The 25,887-nt window shown below is 36.6% G+C and overlaps 1 protein-coding gene across 3 annotated transcripts in view; it reads right to left on the bottom strand.

The window, feature by feature from the left end:
* Positions 1-259: 259 nt before the first annotated feature.
* Positions 260-25,887, bottom strand: part of CFH (complement factor H) — a 120,219-nt gene continuing 94,591 nt past the window's right edge. For 2 of the 3 annotated variants that reach the window (XM_005540297.4, XM_005540299.4), the window contains 7 exons: positions 15,837-16,019; positions 15,186-15,371; positions 12,024-12,197; positions 10,758-10,934; positions 9,175-9,351; positions 6,801-6,983; positions 260-653 (listed from right to left, as the gene is read on the bottom strand). In XM_005540297.4, the coding sequence (XP_005540354.3) occupies positions 439-653; positions 6,801-6,983; positions 9,175-9,351; positions 10,758-10,934; positions 12,024-12,197; positions 15,186-15,371; positions 15,837-16,019 (1,295 nt within the window). In that variant the 3' untranslated portion in view covers positions 260-438. The remainder of the gene's footprint in view (positions 654-6,800; positions 6,984-9,174; positions 9,352-10,757; positions 10,935-12,023; positions 12,198-15,185; positions 15,372-15,836; positions 16,020-25,887) is intronic. The other variant, XM_005540298.4, reaches the window with a different exon arrangement.

Raw genomic sequence — 25,887 nt, 5'->3', positions numbered from 1 at the left:
AATTTATGTATTGATAAATAGTAATTACTTTTATTTTATTTCCAACATGAGTTGAGACTTGACTTGGTTTTTACCTCTTTGTAAAGTTATATAATTTGGAAACCAGAGACAATGATATGTTTTCCATTTACTGTAAAATAATGAGCCTCAGAAGCTATGAAGGAAGCTTTGAGAGATTTAAGAGTGATGAACAGAAATAAAGTCGGAAAAATTGCATCTAATTTCTTGCCACAAAAATTTTATGAACTAGACACAACAGTTAGTTTTCCAAGTTTTAATATGGTGCTTTAAAGATGAGAGCCACCGGTCTCAGATTATAATTACATTTACACAAATTAACCCGAAAATGTACTAATGAATAAAAAGGAGTAAAACAATACTTAAAAAATGAAATTGAGAACTGATTTAATACTAAAGTTCTGAATAAAGGTGTGCATTTTATGATCGATAATGTCTTTTTACACAAGTTGGATACTTCAGTTTCCCATCCTGACATGTTGTTCGCAACGGGTGAGAGTTTGATGAAAGATAATATCCAGATCTACACTTAAATTCAACTGGTTCACCTGTTCTCGAATAAAGTTTCTCTTCGGCTTTCCATTTCAATGTTATGTTATATTTTTCCATAATTTCTGGGGATATAACACATGCATCTGAAAATAGAAAACAGTAAACATAAAACATTAAGTAGTATGCAAATCTTCATAGACTTTCAGGTTTTCAAGTAGTCAGGATGGTTGAGGAATTATTTCTCAAAATACTATCCAAACTGACTATGTAAAAACATCATATTGATTTAAATAAAGTTAAAATGGTAATCGATGTGAAAATGAAGTTCTGTGTTTAATGCTTGAGAATTAGAGGTGTGTTATCAAAGATTCATTACATCAGTTGTCATTTTAGGATCCCTGCATTTTAGAACTTATCATTGATGCTTTTGTTTAATTAAGATATTGGTCAAAGAGTACAAACTTTCTGCTATAATATGAATAAGAACTTGGAATCAAACACAGAGATCTAGTGATATTTATAGTTAATAATATTGTATTGTTTATTTGAAAATTGGTAAGAAAGCAGATTTTAAATGTCCTCACCACAAACACACACACACACATACGCACACACCCACCTGCACCCAATGGCAAGCATAGGTGATGAATAATGTGCTAATTAATTTGACTGTGGTTATCACTGTAGTATAAATATAGCAAAACAGCATATTGTCAAACATGAAAATATATTTTTATATGTCAACAAAATGCTTTAAAATAAAATATAAATATAATAAGAAAAATTATTTTTATTTATTTTTATTATACTTTAAGTTCTAGGTTACATGTGCACAATGGGCAGATTTGTTACATATGTAAACATGTGCCATGTTGGTGTGTTGCACTCATTAACTCGTCATTTACATTAGGTATATCTCCTAATGCTATCCCTCCCCACTTCCCCCACCCCAGGACAGGCCCCAGTGTGTGATGTTTCCCATCCTGTGTCCAAGTGTTCTCATTGTTCAATTTCCACCTATGAGTGAGAACATGCGGTGTTTGGTTTTCTGTTCCTGTGATAGCTTGCTGAGAATGACGTTTTCCAGCTGCATCCAAGACCCTACAAAGGACATGAACTCATCCTTTTTATGGCTGCATGGTATTCCATGGTGTACATGTGCCACAGTTTCTTTTTTTCTTCTTTTTGAGACTGAGTCTCGCTCTGTCGCCCAGACTGGAGTGCAGTGGAGGGATCTCAGCTCCCTGCAGCTCCGCCTCCCGGGTTTACGCCATTCTCCTGCCTCAGCCTCCTGAGTAGCTGGGACTGCAGGCGCCCGCCACTTTGCCCAGCTAGTTTTTTGTATTTTTTTAGTAGAGATGGGGTTTCACCGTGTTAGCCAGGATGGTCTCGATCTCCTGACCTCGTGATCCACCCGTTCCAGCCTCCCAAAATGCTGGGATTACAGGCTTGAGCCACCTTGCCCAGCCCCACATTTTCTTAATCCAGTCTGTCATTGATGGACATTTGGGTTGGTTCCAAGTGTTTGCTATTGTGAATAGTGCCCCAATAAACATACGTGTGCATGTGTCTTTATAGCAGCATGATTTATAATCCTTGGGTATATACCCAGTAATGGGATGGCTGGGTCAAATAGTATTTCTAGTTCTAGATCTTTGAGTAATTGCCACACTGTCTTCCATAATGGTTGAACTAGTTTACAGTCCCACCAACACTGTAAAAGTGTTCCTATTTCTCTACATCCTCTCCAGCACCTGTTGCTTCCTGACTTTTTAATAATCGCCATTCTAACTGGTGTGAGGTGGTATCTCATTGTGGATTTGATTTGCATTTCTCTGATGGTGAGTGATGATGATCATTTTTTCATGTGTCTGTAGGCTGCATAAATGTCTTCTTTGGAGAAGTGTCCGTTCCTATTCTTTGCCCACTTTTTGATGAGGTTGGTTATTTTTTTCTCATACATTTTTTGAGTTATTTGTAGGTTCTGCATATTAGCCCTTTCTCAGATGAGTAGATTGCAAAAATTTTCTCCCATTCTGTAGGTTGCCTGTTCACTCTGATGGTAGTTTCCTTTGCTGTGCAGAGGCTTTTCAGTTTAATTAGATCCAATTTGTCAATTTTGACTTTTCTTGCCATTGCTTTTGGTGTTTTAAACATGAAATCCCTACCCATGCCTATGTGCTGATTGGTGTTGCCCAGGTTTTCTTCTAGGGTTTTTTGGCTTTGATCTAACACTTAAGTCTCTAATTCATCTTGAATTAATTTTTGTACAAGGTGTAAGGAAGGGATCCAGTTTCATCTTTCTACATATGGCTAGCCAGTTTTCCTAGCACCATTAATTAAATAGGGAATCCTTTCACTATTTCTTGTTTTTATCAGGTTTGTCAAAGAACAGATGGTTGTAGATGTGTGGTATTATTTCTGAGGCCTCTGTTCTGTTCCATTGGTCTATATCTCTGTTTTGGTGTCAGTTCCATGATGTTTTGGTTACTGTAGCCTTGCAGTATAGTTTGAAATCAGGTAGCGTGATGCCTCCAGCTTTTTTTTTTTGGCTTAGGATTGTCTTGGCAATGCAGGCTCTATTTTGGTTCCATGTGAACTTTAAAGTAGTTCTTTCTAGTTCTGTGAGAAGAAAGTCATTGGTAGCTTAATGGGGATGGTATTGAATCTATAAATTACCTTGGGCGGTATGGCCATTTTCACGATATTGATTCTTCTTATCTGCGAGAATGGCATGTTCTTCCATTTGTTTGTGTCCTCTTTTATTCCATTGAGCAGTGGTTTGTAGCTCTCATTGAAGAGGTCCTTCACATCCCTTGTAAGTTGGATTCCTAGGTATTTCATTCTCTTTGAAGCCATTGTGAATGGGAGTTCACTCATGATTTGGCTCTCTGTTTGTCTGTTATTCGTGTATAAGAATGCTTGCAATTTTTGCACCTTCATTTTGTATCCTGAGACTTTGCTGAAGTTGCTTAACAGCTTTAGGAGATTTTGGGCTGAGACGATGGGGTTTTCAAAATATACAATCATGTCATCTGCAAATGGGGACAATTTGACTTTCTCTTTTCCTAATCTAATACCCTTTATTTCTTTCTCCTGCCTGATTGCCCTGGCCAGAAATTCCAACATTATATTGAATAGGAGTGGTGAGAGAGGGCATCACTGTCTTGTGCCCGTTTTCAAAGTGAATGCTTCCAGTTTTTGCCCATTCGGTATGATATTGGCTGTGGGTTTGTCATAAGTAGCTCTTATTATTTTGAGATATGTTCCATCAATACGGAATTTATTGAGAGTTTTTAGCATGAAGGGCTGTTGAATTTTGTCAAAGGCGTTTTCTGTATCTCTTGAGATAATCATGTGGTTTTTGTCTTTGGTTCTGTTTATATGCTGGATTGCATTCATTGATTTGAGTATATTGAACCAGCCTTGCCTCCCAGAGATGAAGCCCACTTGATCATGGTGAATAAGCTTTTTGATGTGCTGCTGGATTCGGTTTGCCAGTATTTTACTGAGGATTTTTGCATAGATGTTCATCAGGGATATTGGTCTAAAATTCTCTTTTTTTGTTGTGTTTTTGCCAGGCTTTGATAACAGGATGATGTTAGCTTCATAAAATGAGTTGACGAGGACTCCCTCTTTTTCTATTGATTAGAATAGTTTCAGAGAATGGTACCAGTTCCTCCTTGTACCTCTGGTGGAATTCAGTTGTGAATCCCTCTCGTCCTGGACTTTTTTTGGTTGGTAGGCTATTAATTATTGCCTCAATTTCAGAGCCTGTTATTGATCCATTCAGGGATTCAACTACTTCCTGGTTTAGTCTTGGAAGGGTGTATGTGTCCAGGAATTTATCCATTTCTTCTAGGTTTTCTAGTTTATTTTTACAGAGGTGTTTAGAGTATTTTCAGATGATAGTTTTTATTTCTGTGGGGTTGGGGGTCATATCCCCTTTATCATTTTTTATTGTGTCTATTGGATTCTTCTCTCTTTTCTTCTTTATTAGTCTTGCTAGCAGTCTATCCATTGTATTTCTCTTTTCAGAAAACCAGATCCTGGATTCACTGAGTTTTTGAAGGGCTTTTTGTGTCTCTCTCTCCTTCAGTTCTGCTCTGATCTTAGTTATATCTTGCCTTCTCCTAGCTTTCCAATGTGTTTGCTCTTGCTTCTCTAGTTCTTTTAATTATAATGTTAGGATGTCAATTTTAAATCTTTCCCGCTTTCCTCTGTGGGCATTTAGTGCTATAAATTTCCCGCTACACACTGCTTTAAATGTGTCCCAGAGATTCTGGTATGTTGTATCTTTGTTCTCATTGATTTCAAAGAACATCTTTATTGCTACCTTCATTTCATTATGTATGCTGTAGTCATTCAGCAGCAGGCTGTTCAGTTTCCCTGTATTTGAGCAGTTTTGATTGTGTTTCTTAATTCTGAGTTCTAGTTTGATTGCACTGTGGTCTGATAAACAGTTTGTTATAAATTCTGTTCATTTACATTTGCTGAGGAGTGCTTTACTTCCAACTACGTGGTCAGTTTTGGAATGAGTGTGATGTGGTGCTGAGAAGAATGTATATTGTGTTGCTTTGGGGTGGAGAGTTCTGTAGATGTCTGTTAGGTCAGCTTGGTGCAGAGCTCAGTTCAATTCCCAGATATCTTTGTTAACTTTCTGCCTCGTTGATCTGTCTAATGTTGACAGTAGGGTGTTAAAGTCTCCCATTATTTTGTGGGAGTCTAAGTCTCTTTGTAAGTCTCTAAGGACTTGCTTTATGAATCTGGGTGCTCCTGTATTGGGTGCATATATATTTAGGATAGTTAGCTCTTCTTTTTGAACTGATTCCTTACCATTATGTAATGACCTTCTTTGTCTCTTTTCATCTTTGTTGCTTTAAATTCTGTGTTAATAGAGACTAAGATTGCAACCCCTGCTTTTTTTGTTTTCTATTTGCTTGGTAGATCTTCCTCCCTCCCTTTATTTTGAGCCTATGTGTGTCTCTGCATGTGAGATGGGTCTCCTGAATACAGTAAACTGATGCATCTTGACTCTATCCAATTTGCCAGTCTGTGTCTTTTAATTGGAGCATTTAGTCCATTTACATTTAAGGTTCATATTGTTATGTGTGAACTTGATCCTGTCATTGTGGTATTAGCTGGTTATTTTGCTCGTTAGTTGATGCAGTTTTTTCCTAGCATCGATGGTCTTTACATTTTAGCATGTTTTTTCAATGGCCAGTACCGGTTGTTCCTTTCCATGTTTGGTGCTTCCTTCAGGAGCTCTTGTAGGGCAGGCCTGGTGGTGAAAACATCTCTAAACATTTGCTTCTCTGTAAAGGATTTTATTTCTCCTTCACTTATGAAACTTAGTTGGGCTGGATATGGAATTCTGAGTTGAAAATTCTTTCCTTTAAGAATGTTGAATGTTGGCCCCCACTCGCTTCTGGTTTGTAGAGTTTCTGCTGATAGATCTGCTGTTAGGCTGATGGGCTTCCCTTTGTGGGTAACCCGACCTTTCTCTCTCACTGCCATTAACATGTTTTCCTTCATTTCAACTTTGGTGAATCTGACAATTATGTGTGTTGGAGTTGCTCTTCTCAACGATTATCTTAGTGGCATTCTCTGTATTTCCTGAATTTGAATGTTGGCCTGCCCTGCTAGGTTGGGGAAGTTCTCCTGCATAATACCATACACAGTGTTTTCCAACTTGGTTCCATTCTCTCCGTCACTTTCAGGTACACCAGACAGATGTAGATTCGGTCTTTTCACATAGTCCCTTATTTCTTGGAGGTTTTGTTCATTTCTTTTTACTCTTTTTTCTCTAAACTTCTCTTTATTTTTGTTTTTAATGAGATGGAGTCTCATTCTTTCTCGCAGCCTGGAGTACAGTGGCACGATCTTGGTTCACTGAAAGCTCTGCCTCCTATGTTCATACCATTTTCCTGCCTCAGACTACTGACTAGCTGAGACTACAGTTGTCCATCACCATACCCAGTTATTATTATTATTTTGTATTTTTTAGTAGAGACGGAGTTTCACCATGTTAGCCAGGATGGTCTTGATCTCCTGACCTCCTGATCTGCCCACCTCGGCCTCCCAAACTGCTGGGATTACAGATGTGAGCCACTGCGCCCAGCCTTAAAGAGAAAAATTTCTAAACTTTACTTTCTAACATAAATATTTGGTAGGCAAGCATTCAACAGAATGATTGTTCAATAATCTGTGATTATTTTGTTACAAAGAGTGAAATTTCAGACTCATCACATTGATTTTTCCTGGGTCCATGTGGATATTAAAGTACTTACGTAAGCATTTTGGTGGATCTGACCATTGTCCGTTTCTACATGTTATTCGCTTGTTACCCTCAAGTTGATACAAGTCCTGGCATTTGTACTCAACTGATGAATCTGGAGCATATACTGACAATGGGAATGAAGTAGTGTCTCCATTGTCAATAGGTGGAGGGGGCCCACATTTTCCTGTAGAATCTAAAAAACATCATTTCATCATTTGATTTATTATGAGAGAAAATCAAACTATGAGTTCAAGTAAGGCAAATACAAACACAGCACTTTATATAATATCAACAGTTTTATGATTTCTGGTGAAAGAAATGAATCCTGGAAGAAATTTTAACCCTTGAAATTGGAAGTAATGTATTTAAGTTCTTTTCTCCTTACTGAAAGAACACATACAATATTACCAAATATTGCTGCTTACAGTAGAAAAGGATTAAGAAATGTCTTTCTGAATGAATATATGTTAAACTAGAAAACTATGACAGAGGAAGTTTCTTATTTTATATTCAACATTCTTTGGAGTAACACTAAAGGACAGAGGTCTTTAAATTGATAATGATTTTTAAAAACCCCATATGAATTATAAAATGGAAAAGTATGTTAAACATTCTTTAAAAACAATGAATATACTTAATAATACATTGGGAGCTGACAGCCAAATAAATCTGTGAACTTGAAGAAAGAGCAATATACAATTCCTGCTCCGAAAATAGACTGAAAACAAAAAACTGAGCTGAGACAGTCAGAAAAATACAAAAACAAATAATGCAGATGCAGAAATAGAAGAGAAAGAATATTGGGCTGGAAAAATGCATAAATAAAGTGATGCCTGAAAACTTCCCATTTTTACCATAAGGCATAAACTTATATTTAAGAAGTTGAGTGAACTCCAAAGATTATAAACACACTGGAATTTATAGCAGCATACATTTTTTTAAAAACTACTTAAAAAAAGAAAAAAATATTGAAAGCAACTATACAAATCCATGCCTTTCCTTGAGGGGATCAACAATTACAGTGATGGTGAGCTTTTCATCTATAACCATGTGGTACAGTTTTCAAGTGTTTAAAGAGCTGTCAACTTCAAATTTTATATCCAGTGACACTATCCTTTACAAGTAAAGGGGTAAATACAGACATTCTTAGAGACAAGGAAACCAGGAGAATTTGTCTCCAGTAGACCTGTGCCTAAAGATTAATAAAGGAATTCTTCAAATTAAAATAAAATGATAAAAATAAGAGCCTGAGACTTTAGGATACTGAAAAAAATAGAATATTACAATGGATAAAAAGAGGAGTCAATATAACAGGATATCTTTTTCCTCATAAATTTTTTCCATTATGTTTGATGTTTGAAGCAAATGAGTTTAATATGGTGCTCAACGTATGTACAGAAAATACTAATGGCATTTATACTTAAAATGTGGAGAGTATAAATGGATCTACATGAAAATATGGTTTCCATATTCCAATTGAAGATTTTAATGTCACTACCAGTAGAGAGTAATATATTATTACATGTATATAGTATTAGCTAGAGCAACAATTTTTTAAAAGGAAGAGAAAAGCTATACAGGAGATACAATCAAAAACAATACACAATACATATGAATCAAAATTAATCTCCTTAATAATTTTCCCCGGACAGAAGAATAGGGAAATAGAACTGAAACTGAGAGGAAACACACAGAAACAAATAAATGACAAGGGCTTAAGTCTTATGTATCAATAATTATTCTAAGTGTAAATGGTCCAAGTTCATCAGTTAACAGATGATGAATGGAAGACTCACTTCAATATAAAATATAGGTAGAGTCTAAGTAAAATAGTGAAAAAAAACCCAACATTAATTTTAAAAAATAAAAGTGGGTAAGATACAATTTCCTTTGTTGGTTTCCCTTACTTCATGTCTACATATTAGAATGACCCAGGAATGTGTGATTAGACTTTTTTTTTTATAAATACAGTCACACACCTTGAAATAAAATCTATATACTGAAGATGCCCATATTTATATCACAATCTATGATCTCTCTTCAACTGCCTATTCCATATCTTAGAATGCACACCACTTATGACTGTCAAATGCACATAATGTATCTTTTATTACATGTATTCCTGAGAAGAGCTAAGTGTTGTAATGCTTAAGATACTTTTTTTTTCAGGTTCCAAGTCTTTTAATTTGGCCGAATCTTTCTCGAAAATAATATACGCTATTACTTGTGCTCTGTTCACAAGAAGAATTGAATTTTAAGCACCATCAATCATTTTATTTGCATTTGAAAAATCTATTAATAAAAATTACCTCTTTTTATTTAAATCAACATATTTTAACCTTGCTATACTCCCCCAAAATATTAAAGGAAATATAATACTCTACCTTTGCATTGAGGTGGTTCTGTCCAGTTTCCGTTTACGCACATCACTTCTTCATCCCCAAACATTTCATAAGGGCTCCTACATTCATAACGTACTCTCTCACCAGATGCATATTTACTCATCTGTCTCGACACTATATGAGCATTTTTTACTGAGGGCGGATCCACACAGGAAGTGTCTGAATAGGAAAAAAGAAGTGGTTCCACCTCGTGTTCGTTTTGAGTAGCCAATCAACTAATACAATTACAAATATATTTCAAGATAAATTTAAAATAAGTAGATAATGTCTTATCAAATATTTTGTTGATTTTGATAAATTTAAATGTAACATTGAGGAAGAGACATAAAACTATTTTTTGTAAGGTACAAGCTTTGATGTTTTAAATTTCTTCTTCATCCTATGCTAGAACATTGTTAGACCTTTTTTTTTTTCCTTCTGGAAACCTGTGTAAATTAAAGTTTTCCTGGATATCTCTCTTTAAGTTTGAGTACAACAAATATTATCATTTCTATTTATTTAACATTAATTCATAAAATGCAAAAAAGTCAGCATATACAGATTATGTGGTATTGGATTGTGCTTTGCAATCATCCTGCTTATACATTTTAGCCTCTTAAAAATAAACACAAATAGACATTTTCTTAGCGAATAAGCAAAGAATTAAAAACACATTTTGAAAATGACCCAAGTTAAAAGAGAGGAAGGATGGTTAATCAAAGGATCTAAATTGGAGATGTGGAAAAGTAAAAGAAAATACTTCTACAATAATAAAAATAACTTCAGATATTTTAATTGCCAATGAATAAGGATACTATGCTGAACAATGCAAAATTCATCAGAGAGTTTCATGTTCATGTGTAGTAATAACAGGCTATAGCAATGCTTTTCACACAGAAGTGTGCATAGAATTTCCTCGAGGGGTTGGTAAAACAGTTTCAGGGTTCTATTTCGAGACTTTTGATTCTGTATGTCTAGAATGAGCTCATGGAATTTTACTTTCATTTCAAACAATCTCCAAGAAGATGATGATGCCACCGGTTTAGCAACTACACTTTGAGAATTATTGAGCTAAGATTAATCATCAAATACTCAGTTCCATCTTTTTATTTTTAGGCATATGCCCACTTTGTCCTGCCCTAAAAAACTTAATTTATGTCCATTTTAATGATGTTAGAGGCAATTCTATATTTTATTGCCTAAGACAGTCTATGTAAATAAATTGTACTTATATATTTATTTTTATATGTATTTATTTTTTGTAGATGGAATCTCGCTCTGTCACCCTGGGTGGAATGTAGTGGCGCAATCTTGGGCCACTTCAGTCTTCACCTCCCTGGTTCAAGTGATTCTCCTGCCTCAGCCTCCTGAGTAGCTGGGACTTCAGATGTATGTCACCATGCCCCGCAATTTTTTTGTATTTCTAGTAGAGACGGGTTTTCACCATGCTGGCCAGGCTGGTCTTGAACTCCTGACCTGAAGTGATCCACTCACCTTGGCCTCCCAAAGTGTTGGGATTACCGGTGTGAGTCACTGGGCCGGGCCCATGCATTACATAAATAAATTTTTAAAATTCATCAAAGTACCTCTGCATGTTGGCCTTCCTGTCCATCTGCTATTAATGCATGTTACAGTACTGGGTCCATCCATTTTGTAATTTGTTGCACAAGTATAAGTCACTTGCTCACCAGACTTATATGAATCCTTCTTCTCTCCCATGGGTTTGGCATTTTCAAAGCTAGGTAAACTGAGGCAATCTGTTTCTGAAATAGGAAAAATATGTATTTATTCAGTAAATCTTTAAAAACAGGTTATATACAATGAATGTAATGTATTCTAATAATAGCGATATATAGAATCAATGAATACTGTACAACATTTTTCTTATAACTTGAGAAAATACACTAGCCTTTTTCTCTTAATTACATTAAATTCTTCTAAATCTATTAAAAATACAAGATAGGAAGGATATTAGAAGCCTCAAGAGATATTGGTAGCCGTAGCACTTGAGATTACACATTTTTTGTTTCACATTATTTTTTGTCCATACTTGCCACCTGATATGGTTAGGCTTTGTGTCCCCACCCAAATCTCATCTTGAATTATAATCCCCAGGTGTTGAGAGAGAGACCTGGTGGGAGGTGATTGGATCATGGAGGCAGTTTCCCACATGCTGTTCTCATAATAGTGAGTGAGTTCTTACAAGATCTGATGGTTTAATAAGTGTTTGGAAGTTCCTCCTTTGCTCACTCCTCTCTCTCCTGCCACCTTGTGAAGAAGGTGCTTGCTTCCCCTTCAATGGTAATTGTAAGTTTCATGACCCCTCCTCAGCCATGCAAAACTGTGACCAATTAAAATTTTTTCTCTTATAAATTACCCAGTCTCAGGAAGTTCTTTACAGCAGTGTGAGAACGGAATAATACACCAATTATGCATGTATTGTATGTATTATTTCCAAATGTTTTGCTCCTGTCAAATGTGAAATACTTATAATAATTTTGTAAATATTTTAGAAAATATACTTATAGGGAGATTGTTGATAAACTGACAGAAGATTGAAGAATGATGAGATTGATGAGTAGAGGCAGTTGTGCCCTAAGAACAGAGATGAGAAGTCTGAGACTATACATCAGAGGATGCTTAAAGTTCACACAAGATGATGTGAAAATGAACCAATTTGGCTTATGAAGTCAAATGTTTTAATTACTAGACTTATAATTTCCCACAACAATCTAGAATATTCAAGAAAACCTTATGAAATTCTAGAGTCACTGTTTTCTTTCTTATTGGTAAGACGTACACTTTGAATGAAGAATATTTATCGTATATATAATAAACTCAATACACCATACTTATGCATGATGGAGGGTGAGACCATTTTTCTCCTAAGCATTTTGCAATTGGAGGTCCATCAATTCCAAAACCTTCAGAACATTTGTACGTAACTTCTTCTCCATACTGATAACTGTCTGAGGTGTGAGCTACAACACCATGAGAAATCTCAGGTGGAGATTTACAAGGAAGGCCTAAAAAATAAAAAACAATGAATTCAGGTTTCACTAACTCAGAAATTTAATTTTATGTGCCTGTTTTTATATTAAGTAGTTTCATTTGAAAATATACAATACAGGAGCTACTAAGACATCACAGAGAACTACACAAATGTTTCCTAAAACCAGCCTTCTGGTGTCTGTCTATCTATCCGACTGTCACCAACTGAGGAAGGACTTGAAACTAAAAGTAGCAATATATTTCAGAAAGATATCTTCAATGCCTTGGTAAGCAATGCCTCTGTAAACTTACTAGTGATAATAAGATACATATTGAGGTTTAACGGTTCCAGGTAAAACATAATGTATTGTAGAAAATCAGAAGGGGCATTGTGGGAAGAATGTAAAAGAAGTTTTAAAACATAGTGGCAAAGCAAACATGACAACTTGCAGAACAGGTTTAGGTGTGTCCCCACTCAAATCTCATCTTGAATTGCAATTGTCATAATCTACATGCGTTGTGGATGGGACCCGATGGGAGAAAATGGAATCATCAGGGCGATTATTCCTCTGCTGCTGTTCTCATGATACTGCGTGAGTTCTCCTGAGATCTGATGGTTTTATAAGGAGCTTTTCTGTCTTTTCTTTGCACTTCTCCTTCCTGTCATCATGTGAAGAAGGACATGTTTGCTTACCCTTCAACCATGGTTGAGAGTTTCCTGAGGCCTCCCAGCCTTGTGGAATTGGGAGTCAATTACACCTCTTTCCTTTATAAATTATGCAGTCTTTGGTAGTTCTTTAGAGCAGTATGGTAACAGACTAATACAGTAAATTGGTACTGCAGAGAGTAGGGTGTTGCTGTAAAGATAACCAAAATGTGGAAGCAACTTTGGAACTGGATAACAGGCAGGAGTTAGAACAATTTGGAAGGGTCAGAAGGAGACAGGAGAATGTGAAAATGCTTGGGACTTCCTAGGGAATTGGAGGCCTCAGAAGACAAGAAGATGTGGGAATGTTTGGCACTTCCTAGAGGCTTGCTGAATGGCTTTGACCAAAATGCTTATAGTGACATGGACAATGAAGTCCAGGATGAGGTTGTCTCAGATGAAGATGAGGAACTTGTTGTAAACTGGAGTACAGATCACTTCTGTTATGCTAAGAGACTAGTGGCATATTGCCCTGCCCTAGAGATCTGTGGAACTTTGAACTTGAGAGAGATGATTTAGGGTATACAGCAGAATAAATTTCTAAGTGGCAAAGAGCTCAAGAGGAAGCACAGCATAAAAGTTTGAAAAATTTGCAGCCTGTAAATGCAATAGAAAATAAAACTTCATTTTCTGGAGAGAAATTCAAGCCTGCTGCAGAAATTTGCAAAAATAATAAGCCAAATGTTAATCACCAAGACAATGGGGAAAATATTTCCAGGGCATGTCTGAGGCCTTCATGCCACCCCTACCCATCACAGACCCAGAAGCCCAGGAGGGAAAAATGGTTTGATGGACCTGGATCAGGTCCCAGCTGCTCTATGCAGCCTGAGGACATGGTGTCCTGTATCCCAGCTGCTTCAGCTCCAGCTGTGGCTAAAAGGGGCTAACATGCAGCTTGGTCCTTTGCCTCAGTGGGTGAAAACCCCAAGCCTTGGTGGATTACATGTAGTCTTGGCCTTGTGGGTGCACACAAGTCAAGAATTGAGGTTTGGGAACCTACAACTAGGTTGCAGAGGATATATGAAAATACCTGGATGTCCAGGCAGAAGTTTGCCGCAGGGTTGAGCCCACATGGAGAACCTCTGGTAGGCCATTGAGAAAAGGAAACATGGGGTCAGAGCCCTCACACAGAGTCCCCACTGGGGCACTGTCTTGTGGAATTGTGAAAACAGGGGCACAATTTTTGAAACCCCAGAATGGTAGATCTATTGATAGCTTGCACTGTGCTCCTGGAAAAGCCACAGACACTCAATGCAAGCCCATGGAAGCAGCTGGGAGGGGGACAAACCACATCTGCCCAAGGCTGTGGGAGCCCACCTCTTGCATTGGCATGACCTGAATGTGAGACATGGAGTCAAAGGAGATAATCTTGGAACTTTAAGGTTTAATGACTGCCCTATTAAATTTCAGACTTCCATCAGGCATGTAGCCACTTTATTTCAGCCATTTCCTCCCTTTTGGAATGGAAGCATTTACCCAATGTCTGTATCCCCATTGTACCTAGGAGATAACTAGCTTGCTTTGGTTTTACAGGCTCATGGGCAGAAAGAACTTGCCTTGTCTCAGATGAGACTTTGGACATGAACTTTTGAGTTAATGCTGGAATAAGTTAAGGTTTGGCGGACTGTTGGGAAGGCATGATTGTGTTTTGAATTGTGAGGACAATAGACTTGGTATGTGACACAGTGGAATGATAGGATTTGACTGTATCCCCAACCAAATATCAATTTGAATTGTAGTTTCCATGATCTCCACGTTTTGTGTGAGGGACCTAGTAGAAAATACATGAATAATGGGAGCAGTTATCCCCATGCTTCTGTTCTTGGGATAGTGAGTGTGTTCTCATGAGATCTAATGGTTTTATAAGAGGCTTTTCCCTGTTTGGTCAGAACTTCTCCTTCCTGCCATCATGCGTTTGCTTCTCCTACCACCATGATTGTAAGTTTCCTAAGACCTCCTCAGCCATGCAGAACAGTGAGCCAATTAAACTTATATATATATATATATATATATATATATATATAAATTACCCATTATTGGGCAGTCCTTTATGGCAGCATGAGAATAATACAGACAAGTTTAATTTCACTAGATATTATTTTTTAATGACAGAATAAAGAGTGACTCTATCATGAACAAATAAAATTAACATAAATAGAGTAGATTCAATCATGCAAAAAGTATTTTAATGGCATAATGCATAAATAATTTCATATAGTCAGTAATCTCAATTATTCTTTCCCCTCATTTGATAACAAGAGATTATTTTTAATGAATTCTACTGTAAGCAGAAATTGAGTATTCATATTGTCCTAACCTTCACACTGAGGTGGAGAACTCCATTTTCCCATGTAGCATGTTATTTCATTTTCTTCAGATAGCCAGAAACCATATTCACAAGTATAACTCAATTTAGTCCCATGTGCATAACTTTCTTGTGAAGACCTGGATGAATTAATTGTTCCATGTTCTATCTGAGGTGGTTGTGAACATGGAATTTTTTCTAAATGAAGAATGAAAATCAAAGGGTCAAAAACAAATAAAATACTTAAATTGAAATATAAAATCAAACACTATTTTGGATTCTAAAGTGAGTATAATTTGAACAAATAAAATTATTTAAAAACAAAAACTTATTAGAAACTTGCAAAGATATATTCCTCTACCATATATATGTTACCATCCTCTTGTTCAATAATCCTCTTCATTCATGTCTTGTTCATCATGACAATTGAAATATGCATGAATGGAAATGTTATCTGATATTTACAAAACATTCCAAACATTTGGCTGTATTTTGTTCAAAAAACTGAAAGAGTGGTGATTGATTAATGTGCCTAGGTCCTAATTTATTTTGTCAGGATAAAGTAACAGATATAGAGAAAGAACTTCTCTTGTTTACATGAAGCACAAGAGAATATTAACCTCATTTGAAAGAATTATGTAAAACAAATTACACACTACTGACCAACACAGTGTGGTATTGACTGCCATCTTCCATCTTTGCATGTAATTTCTTCTCCTTCTTTAATTAGATAATTTTCTTGGCAAAGAAGAGATACTTTTTCTCCATCCTGATAATTCAATGTGGTTGTCATATTGCGAGAATTGGGAATCTGAGGTGGAGGTGGGCATAATTGTATTTGCGCCACTAAAAAATATTAAAAATATAATTAATTTTATAATAAAAATTAAACATAAAAATATTAAAATTAGGCTTTTAGTTTAAAAATAACAATTTATATGATTAAAATAGAATCAATAGAAAAATTCAATAACTGTTTCATAAATCATCACATATTAATTATGATTTTCTTGTATGCAGATATTATACTTTTCAACTGTGTAACAGTTACATAAAACAATAGAACTTTTGGCTTGCATTCTCATAGACTTTCTTGTAGTTTTTTTGTATATTTTTTGTTTAACAAATTTTTTATAATTTATGTAATATTGATTTCAATTATTTTGAGCCTTTAGAAAGTTTTAATAGAATTACACCCTCTTAATTACATGCATTAAATAAAAATTGATATATATGATCAAATACATTAGTATTGCATTAAAACCCTCACAAATTTTCTGCCAATGGAATCTTATTAGCCAGAAGTAGAATTATATTTAGTTAATAATCAATTTGGTACTGACACTTGGCCAATATAAGCATTAAATATAATCATTAGTATTTATAGTGTGCTATTTAAAGCTTGAAACTCCAATAGAATTTTTATTTTCTAGCTTATCTGTACTGTTTAGGGATATTTAAATGGATGTTATGCACCCACTTTAATGCATTGCACAGCCTGGCTTTAGCTATATAATCACATATAAAGACACCTTTGTAAGCTCACAGTTAAGCTCTTGTTAAACTGCGATACATCAGAAATACCTTATTTTTTCATAATATGAAAATGAAGCATGTCCTGCTTGACTGACGGGGGAGTTTAGAAGCATCTGGCAGCATTCAGCACTTTATTATCCCTTGATCTTACTTTCTCCTATTATAGTGTATGCTCTACTTCACCTAAAGCTTTCTGTCAGCATACTCCAGGAAATCATGGCAATGATTTCAAGAGTCTGACATTTTGTTATCAATTCATGGAGATGTTTGGGTGAATAAAACTTCATTAAAGGTTATTGGTAATGTCAAGTTTTCTTTCTTCACCTATGATAATTAAAGTATTTCATATTTATCAAAAGTATTTTGCCTATTTCTGTTTTTCAATATTTTAATATGTTTTCAATATTCTCATCAATTTATTTTTCTTAAGATTAACGATCAACTATTTATGCTTGTATGATTCTTTCCTTCTATTTTTGTTAAGTGTATGTTCCTGTCTATCTTCTAGATCTCTGTTTCAGCTGTATCCCATTGATTTTAATGTGTACCGCAACCATTATTATTTAATTTAAAGTATTTTCTGATAGTAGGCAATTGAGAAAGAGATTATTTAACAAATTTGTGAGATGGGCAAATAAATTTAAAGAACATTGTGACCCAGTATAACCTAATTCTACATTTAGTGTGTATGCATATTTTTATTTGTAAATAGAATCATCAGCAAGGTAGACCATGTGCTGTGCAATGAAAAAACTGAGTGTTTCAAAATATTGAAAATTTCCCAGTATTCTTTCACACAGCATTAAACTAGAAACCAGAAAATAATCACTTATCTAGATACAACAAATATTTTGAAATTAAACAATAAACTTCTATATAATTGATCATCAACAGACAAACCACAAGACAAATGAGAAAATATTTCAAATCAAATAAAAATGAACTCTCTCTCTCTCTGTCTCCCAAAACACAGAACATACACACACGCACACACACACACACACACACACACACACACACACACACACACAGAGACGTGTAACATTTTGGAACACAGCTAAAGCAGTGCTTAAAAGGTTGGAGCTTTAAAGTTTTATATTTTCAAAGTATGATATTTTATGACCATGTTTTCATTTTTTCACCCTAAGATAGAGAGAAGTGAAATTAAAATTGAAATCATTAGAAGGAAGAAAACAATAAAATCAGTGAAGAAGAGAAAACGGACAAAGAAACACAGAAAAGGGAGAAAATTAACAAAGCTAAAATCAGTAAAATATAAGAAAGCTAAAAAATAGAGAGCAATGGAGAAAATTTAAAGGTATTAAAACTGGTTTTTGAAAATATTAATAAAATTGAGGACAAAGTAAAAACAATGACCAAGATTTTTTAAATGATCAATATTGAGTATGAAAGAGGGCAGTGACATCAGCAAGATGGCAACATAGGAGTCACCACTCTCCCCCGCACAGGCACACTGATTCAATGACGACACTGGAACCAATTCCCTTTATGAGAAGTCAAGAAACCAGGTCAGAGCCTCTGTAAACCCCTAAAGTAAACAGAGACCAATATATTTTGGCTGCTTCTCCCTCAGAGAGGAAAGATAAGAGTTAACTAAGTATTTATCATCCTAGCTTTTTGGGGAGCATTCTAAAGTACTGGTTTCTCTCTCGCTTCGGTAGGAGCACTTAATGATACCTGCAACACTCTAGTTTCCTGGGAGTAAAATAAAGAGCTAGGCATGGAGTGATGTCAGCAACATGGCAGAAGTGGAAGCTCCTGACTCTTCTTCCATCCAAGAATGTCCTAAACAGATATCTATTCATGAATGAACTCCTTCTGAAAGAAAATCAAAGACCAATAAAGGGACTCCTACTTACCAGGCAAGGAAGAAAACATTCACATCGAACAAGTAAGAAAAGTTACAACACAATGGAGCATGGACCCCAGCCTTGTTCATTGCACCACACAATTAGAAAAGGAATCTCAAAAAACCCAATTTCTCCTTGTGGAGAGGAGTTTTTGGATCTCACATAAAGCATCCAAAGTTTAACTTTCCTTTTCTTTGGCCTTTAATTCACTAATTTTGGAAGCAGAGGAGATTAGACACATGAGAATCCCTCTAGATCACAGGAAAAACAGTGGTATGATACAAGTGCTGAAGAACTTCCAGGAATTTCATTCCTTAATAGCAGTTCAGAGAAGGGGCTGAAGTCTGAATTCTAAAAAAGTTGCAGTCTGGATTATAACGAACTTGCATCAGGCACTTCTTTAGCTAGTTCCCATGGCTCACCCCCAGTGACAAATCCAGGTACATTAATCACTCTTAGAACAAGTTTGTCCACACAAAACTTGAGTGCTCTAACTTTTACAACTTTCATTCAGGGACTGTATTCTAAAGCTCTTAGTTCTGGGAGTAGAAGACACAAAATATATTCAGAGTCTATCTAGAACACAGAAAAAAGAAATGGCAGGTTTTTATGGGTTTGTAAGCACTTCCAGGAGCTTCATTGCCCAAGAGCAGTGCAGAGAAAAAGTTTTTAAAATGCAGCTCCCTGTTTATCCTCAAAAAGGTTTATGTCATCCATCAAGTGCTGCAACCTTTACAGTTACCTCTAAAAGCACTCCTCTTAAAACTCTTAATTCTCACAGCAGATGATATTAGAAAAATACCAGTCTCCATAGATCATAAAGCAAATAGGTAGTCTTAAAATGCTATGTAAAAACTCCAGGCACCATGCCAAATTGGAGCAGAGCAGAAAAGGGAAGAGAAAGTTCAATTTCCACTTCTCTGTAGAAACAACTTAGGGCACATACTTCCACTGGCTACTTAAGGAACTGGCTTCTAGCGAGCTTGCACAGGGCATCTAACGATGCAAACAAACAACAATCTTCCTGCAGCCAAATCCAAAGTTTGGCACTTCATGAGTCTCACCCCAATGATAAAATCAGATTTATCCATTCTTCCCAGACCAAGTTTAGCCATGCAGTCAAATGTCATTACTTCTATAGCTCTGACTCAAGAGATTGTCTCCTTAACAAACTCACACTGGGAGATGATAGATATTTGCATTCCTGAAAGGCCCTACATCTCAGAATACAAAAAGCTGATAATACAATGGACTCATTTCAAGCAGCTACCTCTTCAGGATCAGAGTATGCAGCCTGAATATTAGTACAGGCATTTGCCACAGATTCTTTACTTGGTGCAATACAGAGAGAGTGGGAGATTAACATGCACATTCACTTTCACTATGAAAGTAGAAAGAAGTAAATATACAGCCAAGTCCTCAGTATTTTCAGCTACATCTAGACAGCCTGGCTCCTAAGTTATTGGTACCAAGTCCTGAAAAGATGTGGTGCATTCTAACCTCCAGGGTGGCACCAAAACTAAGAGACAGCAGTCTGAACAAAGACTTGAGAGGCACATGAAAATCTCTGGCTGGAAAAATTAGTGAGATCTTTCTCCTATATGAAGCCAGTCTGATGAGACTGAGAAAGGCCATTGTCTCATCTATTGCGTAGAAACACTGTGAGTTAAAGGAAATAAAGAAATAAGAGAATATACTCCAAACAAAAGAACAAGATGAGTCTCCAGAAATTAACCTGAGGAAAGTGGATATAGGTGTTTTACTCAAGAAGGAATTCAAAATAATGGTCATAAAGATATTCACTGAGACCAAGAGAGCAATGCAAAAACAAATTAACTACTTCAACAAAGAGGTAGAAAGTATTTTTTAAAGTACCAAACAAAAATCACAAATTTGAGAATACTATAACTGAATGGAAAAGTTTTAAGGAGGTATTCATCAGCCGATCAGACGAAGTAGAAGAAGGAATTAGTGGACTTGAAGGCAAATTACTGAGAATCACCGAATCTGAGAACCAAAATAAATAAATAAATAAATAAATAAAGTGAAGACAGCTTAAGATCCAGATGAAATATCACCATGTGGAATAATATATGCATTATCAGCATGTTAAAAATAGAAAGAGACACAAAAATATAGAAAATATATTCAAAAAAACAATGATAGAAAACTTTCAACAACTGGGAAAGAAATAGAAACTGACATCCAGAAATCTCAAAGGATATCAAGTAAGTTTAATAAAAGATAGTCATTTAAAGACATAACACAATAAAATTATCAAAATATATAGATGAAGTGCTGAAAAAAGCCAATGAAAAGTGAATGGTTACATAAAATGGAATTTCCACAAGACTATTAGTGGATTACTCAACAGAAACCTTGCAGGTCATAAGGATGTGGAATGATATACTCAAAATTCTGAAAGAAAATAACTGCCAACCAATAATTCTAGATTCCACTATTCTGTCTTAAAAACAAAGGAGTGATAAAGGCTTTCTGAGATTGAAAAAAGCTGGGAGCACCCAAGATGGCCGAATAGGAACAGCTCCAGCCTCCAGTTCCCAGCATGAGCAACACAGAAGATAGGTGATTTTTGCATTTTCAACTGAGGTACTGGGTTCATCTCACTGGGGTGTGTCAGACAGTTGGTGCAGGTCAGTGGGTGCAGTCGAACCAGTGAGAGCTGACACAGGGTGAGGCATTGCCTCACCTGGGAAGCCCAAGGGGGAAGGGAATTCCTTTTCCTAGCCAAGGGAAGCTGAGACACACAACACCTGGAAAATCGGGTAACTACCACCCTAATACTGTGCTTTACCAAGGGTCTTAGCAAATGGCACACCAGGAGATTATACCTCATGCCTGGCTGGAGGGTTCCATGCCCACAGAGCCTCCCTCATTGCTAGCACAGCAGTCTGAGATCTAACTGCAAGGCAGCAGATAGGCTGGGAGAGGGGTGCCTGACATTGCTGAGGCTTAAGTAGGTAAACAAAGTTGCCAGGAAGCTCAAACTGGGTGGAGCCCACCGCAGCTCATGGAGGCCAGCCTGCCTCTGTAGACTCCACCTCTGGGGACAGGGCATAGCTAAACAAAAAGCAGCAGAAACCTCTGTAGATGTTAATATCCCTGTCTGCCAGCTTTGAAGAGAGCAGTGGTTCTCCCAGCACAGAGGTTGAGATCTGAGAATGGACAGACTGCCTGCTCAAGTGGGTCCCTGACCTCTGAGTAGCCTAACTAGGAGACATCCTCCACTAGGTGCAGACCAACACCTCACACCTCACACAGCTGGGTAAACCTCTGAGATGAAGCTTCAGAGCAAGAATCAGACAGCAACACTTTCTGTTCAGCAATATTCTATCTTCTGCAGCCTCCGCTGCTGATACCCGGGCAAACAGGGTCTAGAGTGGACCTCAAGCAAACTCCAACAGACCTGCAGCTGAGGGTCCTGACTGTTAAAAAGAAAGCTAACAAACAGAAAGGACACCCACACCAAACCCCATCAGTATGTCACCATCATCAAAGACCAACGGCAGATAAAACCACAAAGATGGGGAAAAAGCAGTGCAGAAAAGCTGGAAATTCAAAAAATCAGAGTGCATCACCCCCTCCAAAGGAATGCAGCTCATCGCCAGCAATGGAACAATGCTGGATGGAGAATGACTTCGACGAGTTGAGAGAAGAAGGTTTCAGTCAATCAAACTTCTCAGAGCTAAAGGAGGAATTATGTACCCAGCACAAAGAAATTAAAAACCTTAAAAAAAGAATGAAAGAATGGAAAACTAGAATAACCAATGCAGAGAAGTCCATAAACGAAGTGATAGAGATGAAAACCATGACATGAGAACTTGGTGACAAATGCACAAGCTTCAGTAACTGACTCGATCAACTGGAAGAAAGAGTATCAGAGATTGAAGAAGAAAGGAATGAAATGAAGCGAGAAGAGAAGTTTAGAGAAAAAAGAGTAAAAAGAAATGAACAAAACCTCCAAAAAACATGGGATTATGTGAAAAGACCAAATCTATGTCTGATTGGTGCACCTGAAAGTGACAGGGAGAATGGAACCAAGTTGGAAAACATTCTGCAGGATATTATCCAGGAGAAATTTCCAAACCTAGCAAGGCAGGATAACATTCAAATTCGGGAAATACAGAGAATGCCACAAGATACTCCTCAAGAAGAGCAACTCCAAGACACATAATTGTCAGATTCACCAAAGTTGAAATGAAGGAAAAAATGTTAAGGGCAGACAGAGAGAAAGGTTGGGTTACACACAAAGGGAAGCCCATCAGACTAACAGCAGATCTCTCGGCAGAAATTCTGCAAGCCAGAAGAGAGTGGGGGCCAATATTCAACATTCTTAAAGAAAAGAATTTTCAACCCAGAATTTCATATCCAGCCAAACTAAGTTTCATAAGTGAAGGAGAAATAAAATCCCTTACAGAGAAGCAAATGCTTAGAGATTTTGCCACCACCAGGCCTGTCCTACAGGAGTTCCTGAAGGAAGCACTAAACATGGAAAGGAACAACAGGTACCAGTCATTACAAAAACATGCCAAAATGTAAAGTCCATCGATGCTAGGAAGAAACTACATCAACTAACGAGCAAAATAACCAGCTAATATCAGAATGACAGTATCAAGTTCACACATAACAATATTAACCTTAAATGTAAATGGAGTAAATGGTCCGATTAAAAGACACAGACTGCCAAATCGGACACAGAGTCAAGACCCATCAGTTTGCTGTATTCAGGAGACCCATCTCACATGCAGAGACACACATAGGCTCAAAATAAAGGGATGGAGGAAGATCTACCAAGTAAAGGAAAACAAAAAAAAAGACAGGGTTGCAATCCTAGTCTCTGATAAAGCAGGCTTTGAACCAACAAAGATCAAAAGAGACAAAGAAGAAGGCCATTACATAATGGCAAAGGGATCAATTCATCAGGAAGAGCTAACTATCCTAAATATATGTGCACCCAATACAGGAGCATCCAGATTCATAAAGCAAGTCCTTAGAGACTTACAAAGAGACTTAAACTCCCACACAATAATAATGGGAAACTTTAACACCCTACTGTCAACATTAGACAGATCAATGAGACAGAAAGTTAACAAGGATATCCAGGAATTGAACTCAACTCTGCACCAAGCAGACCTAATAGACATCTACAGAACTCTCCACTCCAAAGCAACACAATATATATTCTTCTCAGCACCACATTGCACTTATTCCAAAATTGACCACATAATTAGAAGTAAAGCACTCCTCAGTAAATGTAAATGAACAGAAATTATAACAAACTGTCTCTCTGACCACAGTGCAATCAAACTAGAACTCAGAATTAAGAAACACAATCAAAACTGCTCAAATACACGGAAACTGAACAACCTGCTGCTGAATGACTACAGCGTACATAATGAAATGAAGGTAGCAATAAAGATGTTCTTTAAAACCAATGAGAACAAAGATACAACATACCAGAATCTCTGGGACACATTCAAAGCAGTGTGTAGAGAGAAATTTATAGCACTAAATGCCAACAAGAGAACACAGGAAAGATCTAAAATTGACACCCTAACATCACAATTAAAAGACCTAGAGAAGCAAGAGTAAACACATTCAAAAGCTAGCAGAAGGCAAGAAATAACTAAGATCAGAGCAGAACTGAAGGAGATAGAGACACAAAAAACCCTTCAAAAAATCCATGAGTCCAGGAGCTGGTTTTTTGAAAAGATCAACAAAATTGAAAGACGGCTATCAATACTAATAAAGAAAAAAAGAGAGAAGAATCAATTAGACACAATAAAAAATGATAAAGGGAATATCACCACCAACCCCACAGCAATACAAACTACCATCAGAGAATATTATAAACACTTTTACGCTAATAAACTAGAAAACCTAGAAGAAATGGATAAATTACAGGACACATACACTCTCCCAAGATTAAACCAGGAAAAAGTTGAATCCCTGAATAGATCAATAGCAGGGTCTTAAATTGAGGCAATAATTAATAGCCTAGCAACCAAAAAAAGTCCGGGACTAGAGGGATTCACAGTCGAATTCTACCAGAGGTACAAGGAGGACAGCTACCATTCCTTCTGAAACTCTTCCAATCAATAGAAAAACAGGGAATCCTCCCTAACTCATTTTATGAGGCCAACATTATCCTGATACCAAAGCCTGGCAGAGACACAACAAAAAAATAGAATTTTAGATCAATATCCTTGATGAATATTGATGCAAAAATCCTCAATAAAATACTGGCAAACTGAATCCAGTAGCACATCAAAAAGCTTATCCACCATGATCGAGTGGGCTTCATCCCCGGGATGCAAAGCTGGTTCAACATACACAAATCAATAAAAGTAATCCAGCTTATAAACTGAACCAAAGACAAAAATCACATGATTATCTCAATAGATGCAGAAAAGGCATTTGACAAAATTCAACAGCCTTTCATGCTAAAAACTCTCAATAAATTCAGTATTGATGAAACGTATCTCAAAATAATAAGAGCCATTTATGGCATACTCACAGTCAATATCGTACTGAATGAGCAAAAACTGGAAAAATTCCCTTTGAAAACTGGCACAAGGCAGGAATGCCCTCTCTCACCACTCCTATTCAACATAGTGTTGGAAGTTCTGGTTAGGGCAATTAGGCAAGAGAATGAAATAACGGGTATTCAGTTAGGAAAAGATGAAGTCAAATTGTCCCTGTTTGCAGATGACATGATTGTATATCTAGAAAACTCCATCGTCTCAGCCCAAAATCTCCTTAAGCTGATAAGCAACTTCAGCAAAGTCTCAGGATACAAAATCAAGGTGCAAAAATCATAAGCCTTCTTATACATCAATAACACGCAAACAGAGAACCAAATCATGAATGAACTCCCATTCACAATTGCTTCAAAGAGAATAAAATACCTAGGAATCCAACTTACAAGGGATGTAAAGGACCTCTTCAAGGAGAACTACAAACCACTGCTCAGTGAAATAAAGAGGACACAAACAAATGGAAGAACATACCATGCTCATGGATAGGAAAAATCAATATCGTGAAAATAGCCATACTGCCCAGAGTAATTTATAGATTCAATGCCATCCCCATTAAGCTACCAATGACTTTCTTCACAGAATTGGAAAAAACTGCTTTAAAGTTCATATGGAACCAAAAAAGACCCCACATTGCCAAGACAAGCTTAAGCCAAAAGAACAAAGCTGGAGGCATCACGCTACCTGTCTTCAAACTATACTACAAGGCTACAGTAACCAAAACATCATGGTACTAGTACCAAAACAGAG

Source organism: Macaca fascicularis, chromosome 1 (assembly GCF_037993035.2).
Source record: "Macaca fascicularis isolate 582-1 chromosome 1, T2T-MFA8v1.1".
In the NCBI taxonomy this organism is placed as follows: domain Eukaryota; kingdom Metazoa; phylum Chordata; class Mammalia; order Primates; family Cercopithecidae; genus Macaca; species Macaca fascicularis.
This window is presented reverse-complemented; position numbering and strand designations above follow the sequence as displayed.